This window comes from Filicampus tigris, chromosome 1 (genome assembly GCF_054856515.1).
Source record: "Filicampus tigris isolate MCC_2025a chromosome 1, RoL_Ftig_1.0, whole genome shotgun sequence".
NCBI classification, from domain to species: domain Eukaryota; kingdom Metazoa; phylum Chordata; class Actinopteri; order Syngnathiformes; family Syngnathidae; genus Filicampus; species Filicampus tigris.
In genome coordinates, this window is record NC_141217.1 from 843,375 (window position 1) to 862,030 (window position 18,656).

Below are 18,656 nucleotides of genomic sequence, written 5' to 3' on the forward strand. Positions count from 1 at the left end.
AACCTCTTCTGACAAAGAAAAAGACAGTATTAATGATGTTAAGTTTGATTTTTCACTTAGGTTTCCCTACTATGTCTAATATTAAAGAAGCTTGGGAACAGGATCTTCAAATCACTATCGGTGAGGCAGACTGGTCCGATGTGTTGAAGAGAATCCATTCATCCTCATTGAGTGCGAGACGCTCTCTTATCCAGTTCAAAGTGGTGTACAGAGCACATCTTCCTAAATCTAAACTGACACGTATCTACCCTTATATTGACCCTAATTGTGACTGATGTAAATTAACTGAGGCCACTTGAATACATATGTTTTGGCTTTGCCCCAAGATTCAACATTATTGGAGTAGTGTTTGTGAGACTCTTTCTATTGTACTTGGTGTTAAAATGACCCCAAATCCACTGATGTTGCTTTTTCTGGTTATGCCTGAGGGGTTGGGGTTGCCTGCCGGGGGTCGAAGAGTTATCGCCTTCTCAACTTTGTTAGCACGCCGCTTCATTCTTTTGAAGTGGAGGGATGCATCTCCTCCTACAGTATCACATTGGATTAGAGATGTATTATTTCACCTGACACTTGACAAGATTAGATGTGTGATGGGGGGCTCTGAACGGGAGTTTCATCAGGTGTGGGGGCCTTTTTTGTCATTCTATGATCAACAATCAACAAAGGTGTAAGTTTGACTATGGAATATTCTGGCAGCTTTACATACTATTGGTCCTTTTGTATGTGTGTGTGACTTGTTTACTTTCCTTTATGTGTCTGTAGAAATACGGGAGTTGAGTTTGTGTGTGTTTTTATTTTTTTCGGGGGGGGGGGGGGGGGTCTTTTTTTTCTTTGTTTTGTTGTATTGTTTAAACTTCAATAGATATATTAAACACACAAAAAAGGCATCAGAGAACCGATTAGCAGTGAGGGGGTTAAAAATCGGACGGCTGTACATACTAGTAGTAGGTTTAACCCATTAAGAACGGGAGCACATAACCGCGTTTCTACCACTAAAGCCGGGAGCGCTGTTGCGTGTTTCTCCCTTTAAAGCCAGGAGAGCGTATACGTCATTTTCTTTTTTTAATGCAATTCTTGGTCTCTTAGCCAATGAAATGCATCAGAATATACATGTGACAGTGCCGTGAGTTGTCGGAGGATATCCAGACTTTTTTCGAAGACTAATGAGGGCACAGTCGATCGCGGGAGCTCTGATATGTCACGGCAGTGATATAGACGACACGCTCGCGGACGTTAAAGCCGTGAAACCATCCGACTGTGATGTATGGTTAAGATATATGTTCATAGACAATGACGATTTTAACGACTTTGTAAGAGAACACAGCATGGTATTTACCACTCAATTTTTAAACTTAAAAATGGACCTTCACTTGCATCTTCGATTGAAATAGTAAAGATTAATAAACTCGGGCCTGTGTGAAAGCCACATGTCTGTAGCTCTCAATTTTGGGGGGAATTATGTTTCTATCTGCTACAAGGACTGATATATGAATTATTTTGTAAGTGGCGAAAATGTCAGGTTTTCAAGGGTGACTCCAAAGACGACCGTAGGTTTTAGAGAGATGTCTCACGAGGGGCTTCAGGCTTTAATGGGTTAACAGAAGCACAGGAAAACATTACATCAGAGAGCAAGTCATATGATCAAAAATTGCATTGTCCAACACTTTCAAATTTGAGATGGATAGACCAAAAACAAGGAGATCTAAAGTGTGTCCTTGTTTGTATACAACTGTACTTAAAGGAATATGTCATCGTCCTCTTTACAACCAACATATAAACACATTTAAATCTGTTCAATGAGTCTCTTAGGTGGCTTCACATTTCTTGATGATTTTCTGAGTTTTGGTTCGTGTATATGGCTAGGTGACTCAAGTGATGGAGTCTTGAGTGTGTGTCTAGGTTTTTCAGCAAACTCAGCCCTCTGGTCTCCATCTGCGGGTTCCTTGAGAAGGTCCCTGCGATTTCGTCTCAGGAGAGCTCCATCTTCTCTTTGAATGGTATATGACCTTGATTGAACTTCACTTTGTTTTCTGTGTCCATGTGTTTCTTTTGTCTTTAAACCTCACTTGGTCCCCAGATTGCAGTTCAGAGGTCCGTTTAACAAAGCAGGTTCATCAAACTCTGAGTCTAATCCTGAAGTCTGAGTTGATCTATTCTGAGGTAGGAAACTCTGAGTTTCCGGTTCCAGAACAGCTGATTTGAATCAGTTTACTCAACTCGGAGTACCTTCAGCTGGAATTAAGCGCGTGCACCACAACTTCGAAAAGACAGCATGAATGGATCCCCGATTCGCCGAGTCACCTTGGCAGTGAGGGAGGGGCATAGGATATATATGCTCGGGTCAATATATGCAGAGGTTTCAAGTCCTTTGCAATCACAACAATATAACAGAGGGAAACTGCTTGCTTTCATTTGATTTAGGTGCAATCTCACGTGGGGGGGAAGCGCACTTTACAGCTGATGAAATATAAAAGCATTGTTCAAACAGTTAAGACCTTGGCATAATATTGTGCTGTCTAGAGGACATCAAAGCCTGGCTTCTACACTCCCTCCTGTTAACCTGGGCCCCCTGGCTTCATATCTAAAACCAACAGTCTCGAACTTGGCTTTTAAATTGGATAGTGATCTTAAATTGGACCGTCAAATCAGAGCTGTTTTGGTCCAGCTTCTTCTTAGACAGCTGGCTATGGTAAAGCCCCTCCTTTCTCATCAACACTTAGAAACGGTAATCCATGCCTTTGTTACATCTCGGCAAGATTACAGCAATGCACTTTATTTTGGAGTCAGTCAGACCTCTCTCAAGCATTTCCAGTTGGTCCAAAATGCTGCTGTTTGCCTCCTAGCTGGAGCTCGGAAGACGGAGCACATACCACCAATTCTGGCCCCCCTGGTCCCTTCAATGCCTCCCAGTGCATTTTAGAGTTCATTTTAAGATACTTCAAATCTTTAAATGACTTCGCCCTGGCGTTCCTCTCTGAGCTCCTCCACCCCTATTCACCTTCCCGGTGCCTCAGGTCTTTGGACTAGGCTCTACTGGAGGTGTTGAGGACTAAGCGGAGCCTCAGAGGGGATTGAGCTTTTCCTAAATGTTAGGCAAGCTTGTTTCTTTGGCTTTTGATCCGAGGTTAGACTGACATTTTTCTGCTGTTTTCCGGTGTCTACTGTATATAGTAATTTGTGTTTTAATTTATTGCTTTCACTTGTTATATTATTGCTATTTTGCACAGCTGGGCATCGCCGAACCGCCACCGCGTTCCGTCTTGCATGTTTAATCGAGCACGTGGTCCCGGTCCATCCCTCATCGGCGACAGCCAATCGATGTTGAGAATGTAATCTTCACGTCACAAGTAGGCGGCGCCGCGCGAGCAGACATGCCGACAAACAAAGAAAACATATCAAACAAAAACAACAAACACACACGTACAGCGTGGTGATTGTCGAAATAAAAATAATTTCACTTGTCATTGCGTCTGTGGGATCGCAAGGTACACAACAGTTTTGTTTTTATTTTTTTCCTTACTCGGCTGTGTGTCAGGAGTGCGGCACCTGCGTGTGTGTGTTAAGTTTGTTCTCGACGTCATTTGGCTGACTCGGACCACATGGGTCGATTAAATGTGCTGACGGGAAATAGGCCATGCCCAGCTCTGCTATTTTGTTATTGTAATGTAAAGTGCTTTATTACAGCTGTAGCTGTTATGAAATGCGCCATATAAATAAAGCTGTATAATATTGTATTGTAGTGTGCAATCTACAGACCTCTGGATACAGGAAGTAATAGTCTGTGACCACAATATAGTCCTTTCTTCGTCTGAGACAGGGTGTGGCTCGAGTGGCTCTGCAGGATTGCTTAAAGATATTTCAAACGTGTTGAGCAGTTTGACATTGCATTAGTCACATCCTGATTAATCTGTGGCCAATATATCACCTCACATGCTCTCTGATTGCATTTATCGATGCCAAGATGTGCTCCATGTATCTTCTTGAGCATGTCTCCTTGTAGACTCTTTAGAATGATTATCTTGCTTCCTTTGTAGATGATACCTACCATCACAGACAGTTCTGCTCTGCAGTTCCAATACTCTTGAATAACAGTTGGACTGTCTTGCTTAGGGTTGGGCCATCACTTATGAGTTGGTTCTGCACAGGGTTTCTAATGTGTCATCGTTGCTAGTCTCTCTCTCTCTCTTGTTCTGATAAGTTATTTTTTTCTATCTGAGACAGGTAGTGCAGTTGTGATCATATTCACATATACTTGTACATCATTGTCCGTCTTGGTGTTTGCTGGCTCTTTTGGGTCAACGACTCTGGATAAAGTGTCAGTGTACATTAGTTGTGTACATCAGCTTCCCAGGGGTATACCGTTTCACATGGCAGTAACGTTGATTGTGTAGAGTTGCAGTCGGATCATCATTCTTTCGATTCTCAGTGGACAGTCATTGAGTGTCTTCTGGAACAATGCAATGAATGGTTTATGGTCAGTTTCATCACTGATTGCTTGCCGGACACAAACTGGTTAAATCTTTCACAGACATATGTTATGTTGAGCAGTTCTTTTTCAATTTGTGCGTATCTTGTCTCTGCATCCATCATGGATCTTAAAGCATAGTAGGCTGCCAGTCACCATACTTCTGCATAAGAATTGCTCCAAGCCCACTCTGTGATGCACTTATGAGATCTTAATAGGTCTCGCAGGGTCATAGAACTTCAGAACTGGTTCTTCTGTGAGCAACTTCTTCAAATTGCACCACGATTTGTCATGTTCATGATTCCACTTAAGTCAGTTGCCTTAGTGGTGCCATCTTTTCAGAGAGCTTGGGTATACATTTTCCCATGTAGTTGATCATGCCGTTAAACCTCTGTACATCCTTCTTGCATTGTGGCATTAGCATGTTTTCGATTGCTGACACTTTTCTGGGATCCGGTCTTATGCCTACACTGCTCAGGATGTCCCCTGCAAAGGTCAGTTCCTTAACTCCGAGCTGGCATTTTCTTTAATCAGCTTCAGATTCATTTTCTGTTTGCCTCAAGAACATTTCTAAATCTCATTGTTCTGTTTTTTATGCTTCCCCACACAATGATGTCATCCATTCATGTGTCCACTCTTTTTAGGTGCTCATATATCATGTGTATTGTTCTATGATATACCTTGGGTGCTGAAGCAATGCCGAATGGCAGTCGCCGGAATCTATATCTGTCCAATGGACTGTTGAATGTGCATAGTTTTGAACTTGCATCATCCAGCTTTAATTGCCCAAATCCTGATGATGCATGCAGCTTGCTAAAATATTGTGCATTGCACTGTGATATTATTTCTTCTCTCGTGTGGAGTTTGAAATGTTCTCTCTGTTTAGCTCAATTTATATCTCTAGGATCCATACGTACCCTTGGCTGACCATTCCTTTTCTCAAAAATAGCAAGAGAAGTCACCACTTCATGAATCTTTTCAGTCACCTCAACGTTCTCCATTCGATCCAGCTCATCTTTGAGTGGCTTTTGAAGAGCAAACGGTACTTTGTGGCAAGCATGAATGACTGGTGGCACACTGTTGTCCACAGCGATTGTGTGTTCTCCTGAAAGGCCGCCAAGACCTTGGAACGGATCACTATATTCTTCCATTAAATTATTATAATCCATGTCATCCTCAGTTTCTACGACCAGCACCCTCTTCACTAGGTTCAGCCTTTGACATGCATCTAAACACCTAGATCGGGAGGGGCAAACTCTGGTCCTCGGGGGCTGCCATCCTGCATGTCTTAGATGTTTCCTCCTGCAACACACCTGATTCAAACGATCAGGATCGGGATTAGAAGCATAACTTCCTGATGAGTTGATCATTTGAAACAGGTGTGTTGCAGCAGGGAGAGATGGAAAACAGGCAAGACAGCGGCCCTGAGGACCGGAGTTCGACACCCCTGGCCTAGATAGACCAATCCGACGTTGGCCAACTCTTACAGACGCTTACCACCTGTGGCGTCGGGCTCACTGTCGACAAGTCGCTCTGGAAAAATACACCGCAACGACAGACAACAACGCTGACCATTAAAGTACCTTCTGCGCATGCTTGAGATGTAATACCCTTCCATACCATCGGCGGCGATAGTCACTGTTTCTCATGGTTAGAAAAATCCAACCGGAAAGCTATTGGCCAGGGGCGGATTATAAAAACGTAAACAATGCATCAATGCAGCTATATTCTTCGCTCACGATGAACTCCCATGCAAAGTAAACCCTCACGTTCTAGACACAGTATTGTGAAATACTTAAATTGTCAACCCTCTCTCTTGTACTTGTAAGAAGATTAAGGCGGCAAAGGCGTGCTCACTGTTTATCCGTATTTGTCACTTCCCGTTGGTGCTCTGAGCGCTGATTTGCTAGCTAACAGCCAATCAGAGTGACCAAATGTCATGACTGACGACGCCGATTCAACATGCATAAACGCCCTCCAGACGCTTCCTGACGGATTACGACGCTACAACGGTGTTCACTACACAAATCAGACGGCGCAATCAGACGCCACGACACTTCACGACCTCCAACGTCAGATTGGTGTATGAATACAGTATCCAGCCTTAAACCTAGTATGGGCTGCACATTCTTTGGCACCACCAGGAATAGTAGTGTATATAATTTGTCCTTGTGAGTCACTTCAACAATGCAATTTCCTTTCACAGGTATTCTTGCTCCTGAGTATCCACTTACTTTCGCTTTAATTGAATGTATCTTGGGTCTGAGTTTGATTTCTCTTGAACTCTGTCTCTGATATGACATTCATTTTGGCACCGATATCTAGTTTAACCTCCATGCGCGTGTGTTATCCAGGAGAATTACCCAAGTAGACATGCACCAAATCGAGACAGGAGACAAAGAAAACAGTCAGAACTTGCCTTTTGCAAAGGGAAGACAGTTGCTTTCAGCGCACCAAGGTCATTCAACGTTCTGTTTCCCTTCGGTCACAAGTCACAATAATACCTAATATGGGTTGGGTAATATGTGTACAGTGGTGAATGGGTCAGTGGCTGTGAGTTTGTGAGCGTAGTGCAATTCAAAGCAGTTTACAGCATGCAATGTGTTTTTATATGATCACATATGTACAATAATATACAATCATCATGTCATTCACTTTGAGTGTCATAATCAATTACTTTTTTTCACAGTTTTCTGTCACAATATCCACAAAGAATTTGTTATCTTCATTCACTGTATTGACTTTGCTTTGTTTTGATGTATGATTTCTGCAGCACTGAGCATAATGATTACTTTTGTTACAGTTGTTGCATGTTTTGCCATATGCCGGACATCTTTTAAGAAGACGCTGCATGCCACAATGACCACAAGTCTTACCTTTACTATCTCTGTTAAATGATGACTTTGATTTCTGTTTAACCTCAGAGGCAGATTCATTGACTCTGCGTGAGCTGTTGTTCACAGCATCTACCTTGCCGCTATCACTGACCTCAGCCACTCTGCATGGTTTCAATGCTTTTTCCAGGTTGAGATTTTCCTCTCTCGGTAGCCTCTTAGCCATTTATCATGAATGCCGCACACAAGTCTGTCTTTTATTAAATAATCGGTCAATCTTCGAAATTAATGTCTTCTGTTCCGTAGCTCTGTTACATACTGGTCAATTGTTTCTTCTGTTTTCTAAACATATGTGAAGAATTTGTGCCTCAAAAATGTCACATTTCTCTTAGGTGTGCAGTACGCAATGACAGACGGTGACGCTGACCATTAAAGTACCTTCTGCGCATGCATAACATGTAATACCCTTCCATACCATCGGCGGCAGTAGTCACTATTTGTCATTGTTAGAAAAATCCAACCGGAAAGCTGTTGGCCGGTGGCGGATTATAAAAATGTAAACGATGCATTCAGCTATATTCTTTGCTCACGATGAACTCCCACACAAAGTAAACCATCACGTACTTGACACGGAATTGTGAAATACTTTGTCAACCCTCGCTCTTGTACTTGTAAGAAGATTAAGGCAGCGAAGACTTGCTCACTGTTTATCCACATTTGACGTTGCGGCTGTTGCAACCCGTGTTCAAATTTCCACTGGCCCACAGCCTCTGGCATAAAATTAATAATGTGTGGCCCGTCAGTACTATTCACTTGGGATGTCACAATATCGGCAATATCGTGATATTGCGATATTAAAATTGCCACAATATATCGTCGTCATCTTGCGACATTTATAGCAGCAAATCTGTTTAAGCCCAAGTTGTTTGTGCTGTTCCAGCACCCTCTGGTGGTTTGTTTATTAGTGCAGTTAATTTGATGCCACCTATACAATACAATACAATTTTATTTATATAGCGCATTTCATAACATGTTTAAGACCCACGTTAATCGCCAATAGGACTGGCCAAGCCTATTTCTTTGTGAATGCTTTTATTATGTACAAAATCAGAATATTGTGATGTTTTTTTTAATATGAGCTCTTTTTTTACAATATCGTGAGCTTTTATACAGTATCGTGAGCTTTTTATACATCGCCAACCTCCCCACAATAGTGTGATAGTTCTTATCATGACATTTGAATATTGTGACATCCCTACCTACTCTTGGCCACAATAGAAAATACACAAGAATCTAAAAAGCTATTTTATATTTCACCAGAAGATGGCAGTAGACCTGTGGCCACACTCACGTGCTTTTGGAAAGCTGCTTTTGAACGTGCTCTGCCTCTCCAAACACACCACTCTCAAAGTTGTGTTAGGTGTCAGAGTGAATTGGTTGTTGTATGACGTTTGTGTGGCCCTTTCAAGCCCATTTCACAAATAGAGATTGTAGAGAAGAAAAAGAAAGTTGACCGAGAGGGCCGATGCTTCCAGGAGTGAAAATTGGCCTATTTTTTCACTGAAATACAAAACAGCTAAGTCTGCCTAGTTCGCTAAGAGACTGTAGCTGTTTTCAAGGAATTTGATATCAAGAGTCACTCTCAGACGAAATATGCAAACTATGACAGGGTGACTAGTAACAAATGCAGTGAAAAAGGAAAGCAACTGGAAGCTGAATGCTACCACACATTTTCACCTCACCAAATCTGGCCCTCTTTGCAAAAAGTTTGGACACCCCTGGTGTAGGCCGTCCATGTTGTCGTCGCTAGTCTTTTCTCTCATGGCGAGTTACCAAAACAATGTTCTCTGCTGAGCCGATGCGTCAATATTGTTAGCTGGGTGGCTGATATTAGCTTGCCTTAGCTTATATTTGATGATTATCCCCAAAGCCTATGAGTAGGTAAAAGCGGCCCGGGCCAGGGCCCAAACTTGAATCCTTTCAAAAATATCTGCAAAGATCTGAAAACACTCCTTACCCAACCTGATGGAGCTTCGGGTTTGGGGTAATCTAGCAATTAATCGATGATGTCATTGAGATTTTTTCAGCACACTATAGTGGCCCACAACTTTTTTTGCCCACGACTGGTTTCACCAAAAAACATATTTATTTTGTTGGACCAGCAGCATAGAAATAAATGATAAAAAATATAACTCAGTGTAGTGTTAATTAGATTAATTTAATTTGTGTTCTGATTGTATTTGAGGATAGGCATACACATTTCACAAGTGACTGCGCTTGTGGTCTAATTTCTGGTGAAATATTTCCACATGCTTTAGCGTATGCCATCCTGAGACAAGTGTTTTTACACAATGTCATAAAGCAACACAACACAACACATACACAGACAGAACATATTGGTGACGAAGGTGGAGCTTAAGTTTGCGCCGCTGCTATCATCCCTCGCCACCAGTCTCATGGCACCGCTGTTATCATTATGTTAAGACTAGCGGCAATCAGAATAGTCAAAGCTAGCTAGGCTAACCTCTACTCTTACCCATAACCACTTTATTATCATGCTTTCTAACTTGGATAGATGTATGAAGAGATCAGGTTGCCTAGTTTACCGGACATTTCACTGCTCCACAGAGCATTATAGTCCGGCAGTCGCAGCAGATGAGCAAATCATAAGTCCCCTGTAAAATGACTGATTAGAAGACGATCTGCTAAAAACACATGGTTAGTGATAGTTGACTTCAACCCTCATAAGTCTATGCAGACTAGTCTATTCGACTTGTGAATTAGTCCCATGGTCCTCAACCATTGGTCCTCAACCATTTTTAATGTCGCATATACGTCCCAATCAGGAATGCATGTCAGCACCATCGCCCTACCCCGCCCCCCTTGGTGGTTAGTTTCTGATTGGGAATATACGTCAAACTACCATGAACTTGTCCCTAGTGATAAAAATGTTGAGATCTACTTGAACTGATCGGCTTAACTCTTAACACATGTACACACTCACTGATGGTGAGTGTATGTCCGCGCGTGCGCATGGGTATGTGTGTGTGTGTGTTTCAGTCGGAGGAAGACCGCGGGACGCTGTTGAGTATGCAGGAAGTTATTGAGAAACTTCAAAGCAAAGTCAAAAGTTACAAGCGACAAGCGGAGAGTGCCGTAAGTGGAATCTGTTTCCTCCGTGTCACCACCACCTTTTAAACGAAAAAAGTTGGGTATTTTTATAAGTGATTTCTGTCCACCAGGAAGAGCAAGTGAATTCCACCTCAATGAACTTCCGCAAGGTACAACACAAGCTTGACGCTGCCGAAGAGAGAGCCGAAATCGCTGAAACCGCTGTCAACAAGCTGCGGATTCGAACGCGCCAGCATGTTAATACCAGCAACGTCGCCTTGGTGAGTCATGCACACAGAACTCATACGTAGCACTAACTTAAGTAGCGGTTAGCCAATGACTAACAAATATTAAACACCTTTGTTTTACCTTTTATGTTTATTTGCAGGCTAACGAGTGATTCTTACCTCTTTATGTTGGTTAGATAGGTTTGAAGTTTCTTTTTTTCAGACAAAACATAAATTATCTTACCTTGCTGACAGTTTCAGCTGTCACTCCAGCCTTTGAACAAAATAAATAATGTTGCAACAAGCTTAATAAAGATACTATATGATGTAAAGAATGAATAAAGTATAGCTAGCATGTTAATGAACATAAAAGGTAAACAACACAACTGGCACGCTATAAGCATTCAACTTAAACTAGGGTGACCATATTTTGATTTCCAAAAAAAAGTACACTCGGCCCAACCTCGAGATACTGAGATGCCATATATGATAACTCTAATATATTAAAAATAGTGCTTAACATACAACAGGCGATATGGGTGTTGCGTATTCTTCTTCTTTTCCTTTCGGCTTTTCCCTTCAAGGGTCGCCACAGCGAATCAATTGCCTCCATCTAACCCTGTCCTCTGCATCCTCTTCTCTCACACCAACTACCTTCATGTCCTCCCTCATTACATCCTTAAACCTCCTCTTTGGTCTTCGTATTGCATTATTGATATTATTGTGATATTTAACATGTCTTCTCTATATTTAAAAAAAAATAAATAAATAAAAAAATTCTCTTGACCTTGCTGACAGTTTCGGATATCACTCCAGCCTTCGTGAGAGCTCTCAACACTTCTTTGTGTGATGTGTCTAAAAACAGCTGATCAGGTTGGGAAATGTTCAAAATAAAGTGGCTCGACCCAGCCAGGTCTGCATTCCAACCCCCTCTACCATTGAAGGATGGTGCCCCAAATGTGTGGGAGCATATAGCCCTCCTCATCCCCGTTGATGGTGCTGACCCAGCCCTAGTATTCAACTGGCTGAATTAAAAAAATAAAATAAAAACTGCAGTATCGATAAAACCCACCTTTAACGGTCTGTTATTATTATCATTATTAGGCTATATGAACGTTATTTTGCACCTTTTACCTGGTGTCGTTTCTGTTTGTCTCAGTTGCATGTTCACAATTGGTGGGGAAAGATCTCACCCCGCAGCTTCTCGGTGCGCTACAGGCACCTATGACTCCCTGTGCCAATGTAGTGCTGTGTGATCATATTATGACGATACGTAGTATTATTAAAAAACATCCATGCCGTATAACGCCCCATTTTTATAATGTTATTTTGATGTGTGGGATTATTATTTGTGTAACGTGGCAGCTTGGTAGAACGTGCCGCAAAGTCAGCGGCTTTGAAGGCTCTGAGAAATTGAGCTTTTAACTCTAGAACACTAACATTAAAATTAGCAACACCATCACTAACATCGGGTACATTTAACCCAATATAATATCCAGGATAAAATACAGTTTTCATCAATTTATGTAAAAGTACAACACTGTATGCCAAATTGGAAGTTGTCCTCTTTAATTTCCCAATACAAAATCTCACATAAAAAGTTGTATAGTTGAAAATCACCCGACGTTAGTGTTCCACGGTTAATAACATACACTCAAAGTGCAAGCTGGTGTCGGTTAACTCTGTTGCTATGAACGTAGAGCTGAGCTGTTCACTTTGGGCATCAGAGCTGCCAACAAGTAACAATTGTCTGTATTTCATTACACAAATCTCTGATCCCGACCTCGTTACGGACAGAACATTGTCACATTCTCCAAACATGACTCTCCGATTACATATAAGCGTCGCTGTGAAAAATAGCAAAAGTTAGCTGAAAGCTAAACTAACGAGCAAAATACTTGGTAGATAATTGCAGTCAATGGCTGTGTCCAAATTCACAGGCTGTGTCCTCCGAAAGCTGCATTTTGGCCATGTTTTTCGGCTACATGGCGTCACTTTGGGCGCGACTCGACCGCACTTGGTTTCCAAATTCTAGAAAGACAATTCGCAGGCTGGCTCCTTTGACACCTTCAAAAACTCCTCCTCATGTAGCCTCAGTTGAACGCATAAACAGTGGCAAATTTGTACAGGCTTCATGTGAATTTGGACACCACGTGTGTTCAAGTCGCACCAGAAGTGAAGTCACGCGGCCAAAAATGTGGCCTTCATATGACCCAACCTGTGAATTCGGACACAGTCAATGTTTGACAACATGCCGCTTCTGCGGGTCAGTCTGGTGACTTAATGTGTTGCTAGGAAAAGAGTCCAAAGTTATCTGAAAGCTAACAACTTCATGCTCATTTCGATCACTGCTAGCTTTGATAGATTCATATTAGCGGTGACAAACAAGGGCACCCGCACAAACTGAAGCATGATTGGCAAATCATGTCTATTGACGCGCAGACCACCATTGTGTGGCAACATCAACGTTATCCATATGGGGTGTGATATCACACTGAGCTGTGATAAAATAATGTAATGTAATAATGTTTTTTTATGTATATATTTTTTTTAAGTGTGCGTCTATGTGTGTGCAATGTGCATTGTCGGGATGTCACTGCAAAGGAAACATTGTCATATGTTTTTAATCGATTTACTCTTTGATTCATTAATATTAATTTAATCCACATTCATAGCCGTTAGTGCAATTGTACTAGAAATAATAGCTAATAATATATATATATATATATATATATATATACACACACCCACACGCACACACACACACACACACACACATATATACTTTGCTAATGGGGTCCTACAATAATGTTCTTGACAAAAGGTTAAAAATAGGTTGGCAGCTCTGGCATGATTCATCGATTTACACTCAATGCAAACATTACACTGATGTAAAAGTCAGGTTATTCGTGGTATGAGTGCTTATGCCTGGAGAATGGAGGGGAATGGGCAGATGATGTCTTGCTGCTCAATGCACGTTGTCACAAGTGCGAGCAATCATTAAAATGTCAGGGGGTAGGTAACACAGGCAAGTTTAACAAAAATATAGAAAATATGCATCTTACCAAACAGTATTGTTTTTTCAGCCCAACTACATGTTGGACCCTTCTTGCTCCACACAAGTTTTCTTTCACACTAAATAATTGTTTATATAATGTTTGAATAGTGTAATAGTGATTTGCTCACATCATTTCTTTTTTCTGTAAATTATTACATATTTATTTATTTTCCATTAATGCTGTCATTGCTTGTTTTGGTTTGATGTTCACCCTCCCGTCATCATCCCTCCTTCCTTATTCATAAAAATGATCGTCCTCCGACCCCGTCCGTCCTTGTCCTTTTAATGCGCTTTCGATCTTACATTCTCTCAATCTGTCCACCCCGCTGCCCAAGGGGAGAAAAAAAAAAAAAAAAAAGCATCCGTCCATGACATGGCATTATTTAAAGCTCATTAGGTGGCTAATTTCACGGCACGGTGGTCAACTGGTTAGCGCGTCTGCCTAGCACGTCTGCCTCACAGTTCAGAGGTTGTGGGTTCGATTCCGGCTCCGGCCTTCCTGTGTGGAGTTTGCATGTTCTCCCCGTGCCTGTGTGGGTTTTCTCCGGGTACTCCAGCTTCCTCCCACATTCCAAAAACTGATCACTCTAAATTGTCCCTAGGTGTGATTGTGAGTGTGGTTGTTTGTTTGTCTCTGTGTGCCCTCTGATTGGCTGGCAACCAATTCAGGGTGTACCCGCCTACTGCCCGGTGACAACTGGGATAGGCTCCAGCACGCCCACGACCCTTGTGAGGATAAGTGGTATAGATAATGGATGGATGGATGGATGGATGACGAGAATATTTAAGGTTACGTTGTATGACAAAACTTTTGCATTATAGAATTTTCTCTTTGCCGTTTTCAGTTTTTATTGCATTATTTCGCAATGAAAATAATTATTGTAAAATAATGCAATGCTGTTTTAGGAGGAGAGAAAAAGACCTCCACTTCCGGGTCGTAGCTTTCAGTATACAGTAGTGCAGGCCTGAGCATGAACCGTCAGGTTTGGATTGATTTTTACACTCGAGAGATGTCCCAGACATACTTTGCATGCAAAGGGATAAGGTATGTAGTAAATGTTAATAGTTAGTTAACAAAATAAAATTGCTACCACCTTTTTCCTCGTCAGTGAACTGGGCGGCCATTAGAGGGTAGACTATGCCTGTGGTTACAATACTGCAGATAACGCACATGAAAAAGAGCACTCTGCAGTGTTGTGCAGGCACTGAAAGGTGGCTCGGTGGTATCGCAGAAGAGAACAGTGGTCTTTCTTTTTAAAAGAACACAACACGTCACTCTGTACTTGACCCGTTTAGGGACAGTTAGAGGGTCGGAATTCCCATCTCTGCCGCTAAGAATACCGTTAATAAGGAACCTGATCGATAAGCAGTACCATGAAGAGTAGTAGTGAAATGAAATCTTATCGATACCCATCCCAAGTGCTGAGTCTGACCTCTTTGGATTATTGGCAGCAGTGTTGGGCAAGTTACTTCCAAAATGTAATATATTACACATTACTAGTTACTTGCATGTGAAAGTAATACGTTTATTTACAATATTACTCTATTTGTAGAGTAATGCGTTACTCACGTTTACGTTTCTTTTACGTTACTTTTTCAAAAATCGGGGATTAATTTATTTAATAAGGATTTCAAGACCTTAAAAGGAAAATGCAAAATTTGCTGCCATACTCTAGCTGATAAAGTTAACTTATGAGCATAGTTAACTATATAGTGTGGACTATAATATTAAATGTTTCAACTCTATGGTGTGGTGGGACATCACTACCTTTGATCAATATTTGTATCAATAAGATTTATTTTTTTAAATATAAATATTGGAACTGATATTTTGTCCAGTAAATAAATAATCACAGACCTTAAACCACAAATGACATTATCATTATTCTCAAATTAATTTACACACTGGGGGCGGCATGGCTCAGTGGTAGAGTGGTCCTTTCCCAACCGGCAGGTTGTGGGTTCAATACCCGGCCATTGTGACCATGTTGAAGTATCCTTGAGCAAGATGCTGAACCCCCAGTTGCTCCCGATGCTGTGTCATCAGGAGGTAGAGGAGGTGCAGTGTGAAGCGCTTTGAGTACCAAAGGTAGAAAAGCGCTATACAAATGACAGTCTATTTGCCATTTACACACAAATAATAGCGATGCATAACATATAATCGATAATTGGTCTAAAAAGACAGATAGATAGATAGATGGATAGATAGATAGATAGATAGATAGATAGATAGATAGAAACACACAGACAGGGCATGTGTAATCAAAGCAAAAATATGTATTGAAGTCAAAACTGACCTGACGTGATGTTTTTTCCTTTTTCATTGTTATTTTTTCTATTTATAATAATTGAAAGTTCAGTTAGTTCTAATTTTATTTTACTATATGGAGACAAAGTTTTGAGGTGATTTGAAAAAAAAGGTAAATAAGAAACGAGCACATCAGACTCTAATAATGGCGTCTATTGTAGTTTGTTCGATTGATGGTGCCGTAGCGTGACGTCATTTGTCACCGGCAGATGATTTGCATTTTGATTGTGAACAGCCAATCAGAATCACTACGTTTTACATATGGCAATTGATGGCACTAAGTTCATTAAATCTAAAAAGCACAGTGACTTATTTTTTTGCAGTTTATTCACTTCATTTTACTTAGGTTTGTTCCTGCTTGTATTTTGTGTCTATGATTTGCATTTTATTTTATGAAACCGTGACAGTGATTATTGTCACAAACAATAACTTCTCAGCCCTCTTTGGTATTATCAATGGTGTAAAGACAAGCGAATCGCTAGGTGGAGAGGCGATACGCGCACTGACGTTGTTATGTGAAGCTCCAAGTGTGACAAGAACTTATTATTTAAGTATTGCTGGAAGTAATGACTTAACATTAAGTGATGTTATGAACGGACTTCCTTGTTAAATGATGTCAACATGTGCATTAAGGTCCTGAAATTTGTAACGCGTTACCGGCCTCAGTAACTGTAATAATATTACAAAAAAAATCGGAGTAACAAGTTACATTACGTCGTTACTGCCTAAATGTAATGTATTACTGTACTGCGTTACTTTTGTAACGCGTTATCCCCAACACTGATTGGCAGTGTGAGAGAGTGTGTTGTACAACAGAACGCAATAACAAAAAGCCAAACATATCCATAACAGATAACTGCAGAACATAATCATGTCATGGACTAGGAAAATGTAAAAGTCAGCTTCTCACAAAACAACAAATTCAGAAGATGGATAAATGAGGCCATAGAAATAAAGAGGTGTGGAGACAGCACCATCAACACGGACAAGGGGGCTGACATGCTCCGACACACCTGGTACACCATCCTTCAATGGCAGCGGGAGGTTGGAGCTCAGACTTTGTCTGGTCTGGGACTTTATTTTGAAGGTTTCCTGACCTGACCTGTTTTCTGATCAGCTGACACAGCACACAAAGAAGTTGTGACAGCTCTGGCGAAGGCTGGAGTGACAGCCGAAACTGTCAGCAAGGTTAGAGAATTTTCGCTTTACCGGAAAACAACTTTAGTCTCAAAAAAAGAAACTATATTTTCTATATTATTTTCTATGAAGCTATGGTTTTAAAAGAAGACAAGATAAGCACCATAGTGCTTTTATGTTCATTAATATGTTAGCTTGTGTTTTGTAAGTTAACATGCTAGCTGTTCTTTCTTTGTTCTTTACATTATACAATATCTTTATTAGCATGTTGTAGCATCACTTATATTTTGTTTCCATTACATTACATACACATATGTTCAGTGGTGTTACCAGGATGCCAGGTGTGGATGCCAGTCTTACCTGGAGGGGGCAAAAAAGTGCTACTATGCTCAAGTAGGTCGAAATTAGAGATAGACCGATGTTTTCTTTAGGGCCAATACCGATACCGATTATTAGTAGTCAAGGCGGCCGATAACCTATAGTTGGAGCCGATATAAATTTTTCGTAAAATAATAAAAATAAATAAAATATTGGCATCAAAATCTAAAAAAAAAAAAGAAAATTCTCAACTTTGTTGAAATGTCTTTATCGCAACTTTGTTGAAATGTCTTTAAACATATGTTTATTGACCAATTTTTCAGAATTGCATAATGTAGGTGTTTTTTGTATTATTATTATTGCTATAATTTTTTTGACAATATACCACTTTATCAAATTCTAACAAAAAGTTCAGGGAGTGAGTACCCAGTGTCGTCAGCATGTCTTAAAAAGTTAAATGAAAACACTTAAAAAGAAATAGCTCATATAGTTTTCGACAGTAAATGAAGTTGTCCCAAATTTCAAAATGACAGGGAATTATACTTTCACATATCTTTGTTTTGATCTCCACACAGTTTTAAATTGATTTATGATCGGCCGTCAGATTTTTTAAACAGGCCGATGCTGATATTCGTCAAAACGCACAATATTGGTGTCGATAATCAGCCCGGCCGTTAAACGGTCTATCCGGGGATGAAATCCAGTGTAGGGCTACTGTTAGGCTTCAGCGATTAAATAAATAGCCAAATGTGCGATATAATAGTCGAGTGCATGAGTGTCCTGAGTCCAGAGGAGGAGGTTCGAGCCAAGAGAAAGTCCAAGGAGTGGTTCCACTGGAGAGCCGACAAGCAGCAAAGATGAGGCTGGAGACACTAGTTGTAGCACGGAGGAAGTCTAGGGGTGAGAGGATAGGAAGTGGTTAATAGTTGATCAAGGATTACGAGGTCTGCAGGAATAACGAAGTTGAAATAGCATAAACTTGAGATTCAAACTTGAGACAGCTTCAAACTAACCACAATGGTCAACATTCAAGCACTGGTTGCTTGTCCTCCGCTGGCTTTTGAAGGCAGCCGTCAGCGGTGAGGAGGAGGGGCAGGACTCCTTGCCATGGCGTGGCATAACAGCTACTGCACCTTAAAACGTGTTTTGTTTCCTCCTTAATTGAGATAACTGTTGTTGTGATTTGGGCTAAACAAAT

General features: G+C 40.9%; 1 protein-coding gene across 3 annotated transcripts in view; it reads left to right on the top strand.

Annotated features, from left to right (window-relative positions):
• Window positions 1-18,656, top strand: part of LOC147152428 (myosin-7B-like) — a 209,741-nt gene that overhangs the window by 171,132 nt on the left and 19,953 nt on the right. For all 3 annotated transcript variants that reach the window (XM_086046086.1, XM_086046097.1, XM_086046106.1), the window contains 2 exons: window positions 10,360-10,455; window positions 10,542-10,691. In XM_086046086.1, the coding sequence (XP_085902212.1) occupies window positions 10,360-10,455; window positions 10,542-10,691 (246 nt within the window). The remainder of the gene's footprint in view (window positions 1-10,359; window positions 10,456-10,541; window positions 10,692-18,656) is intronic.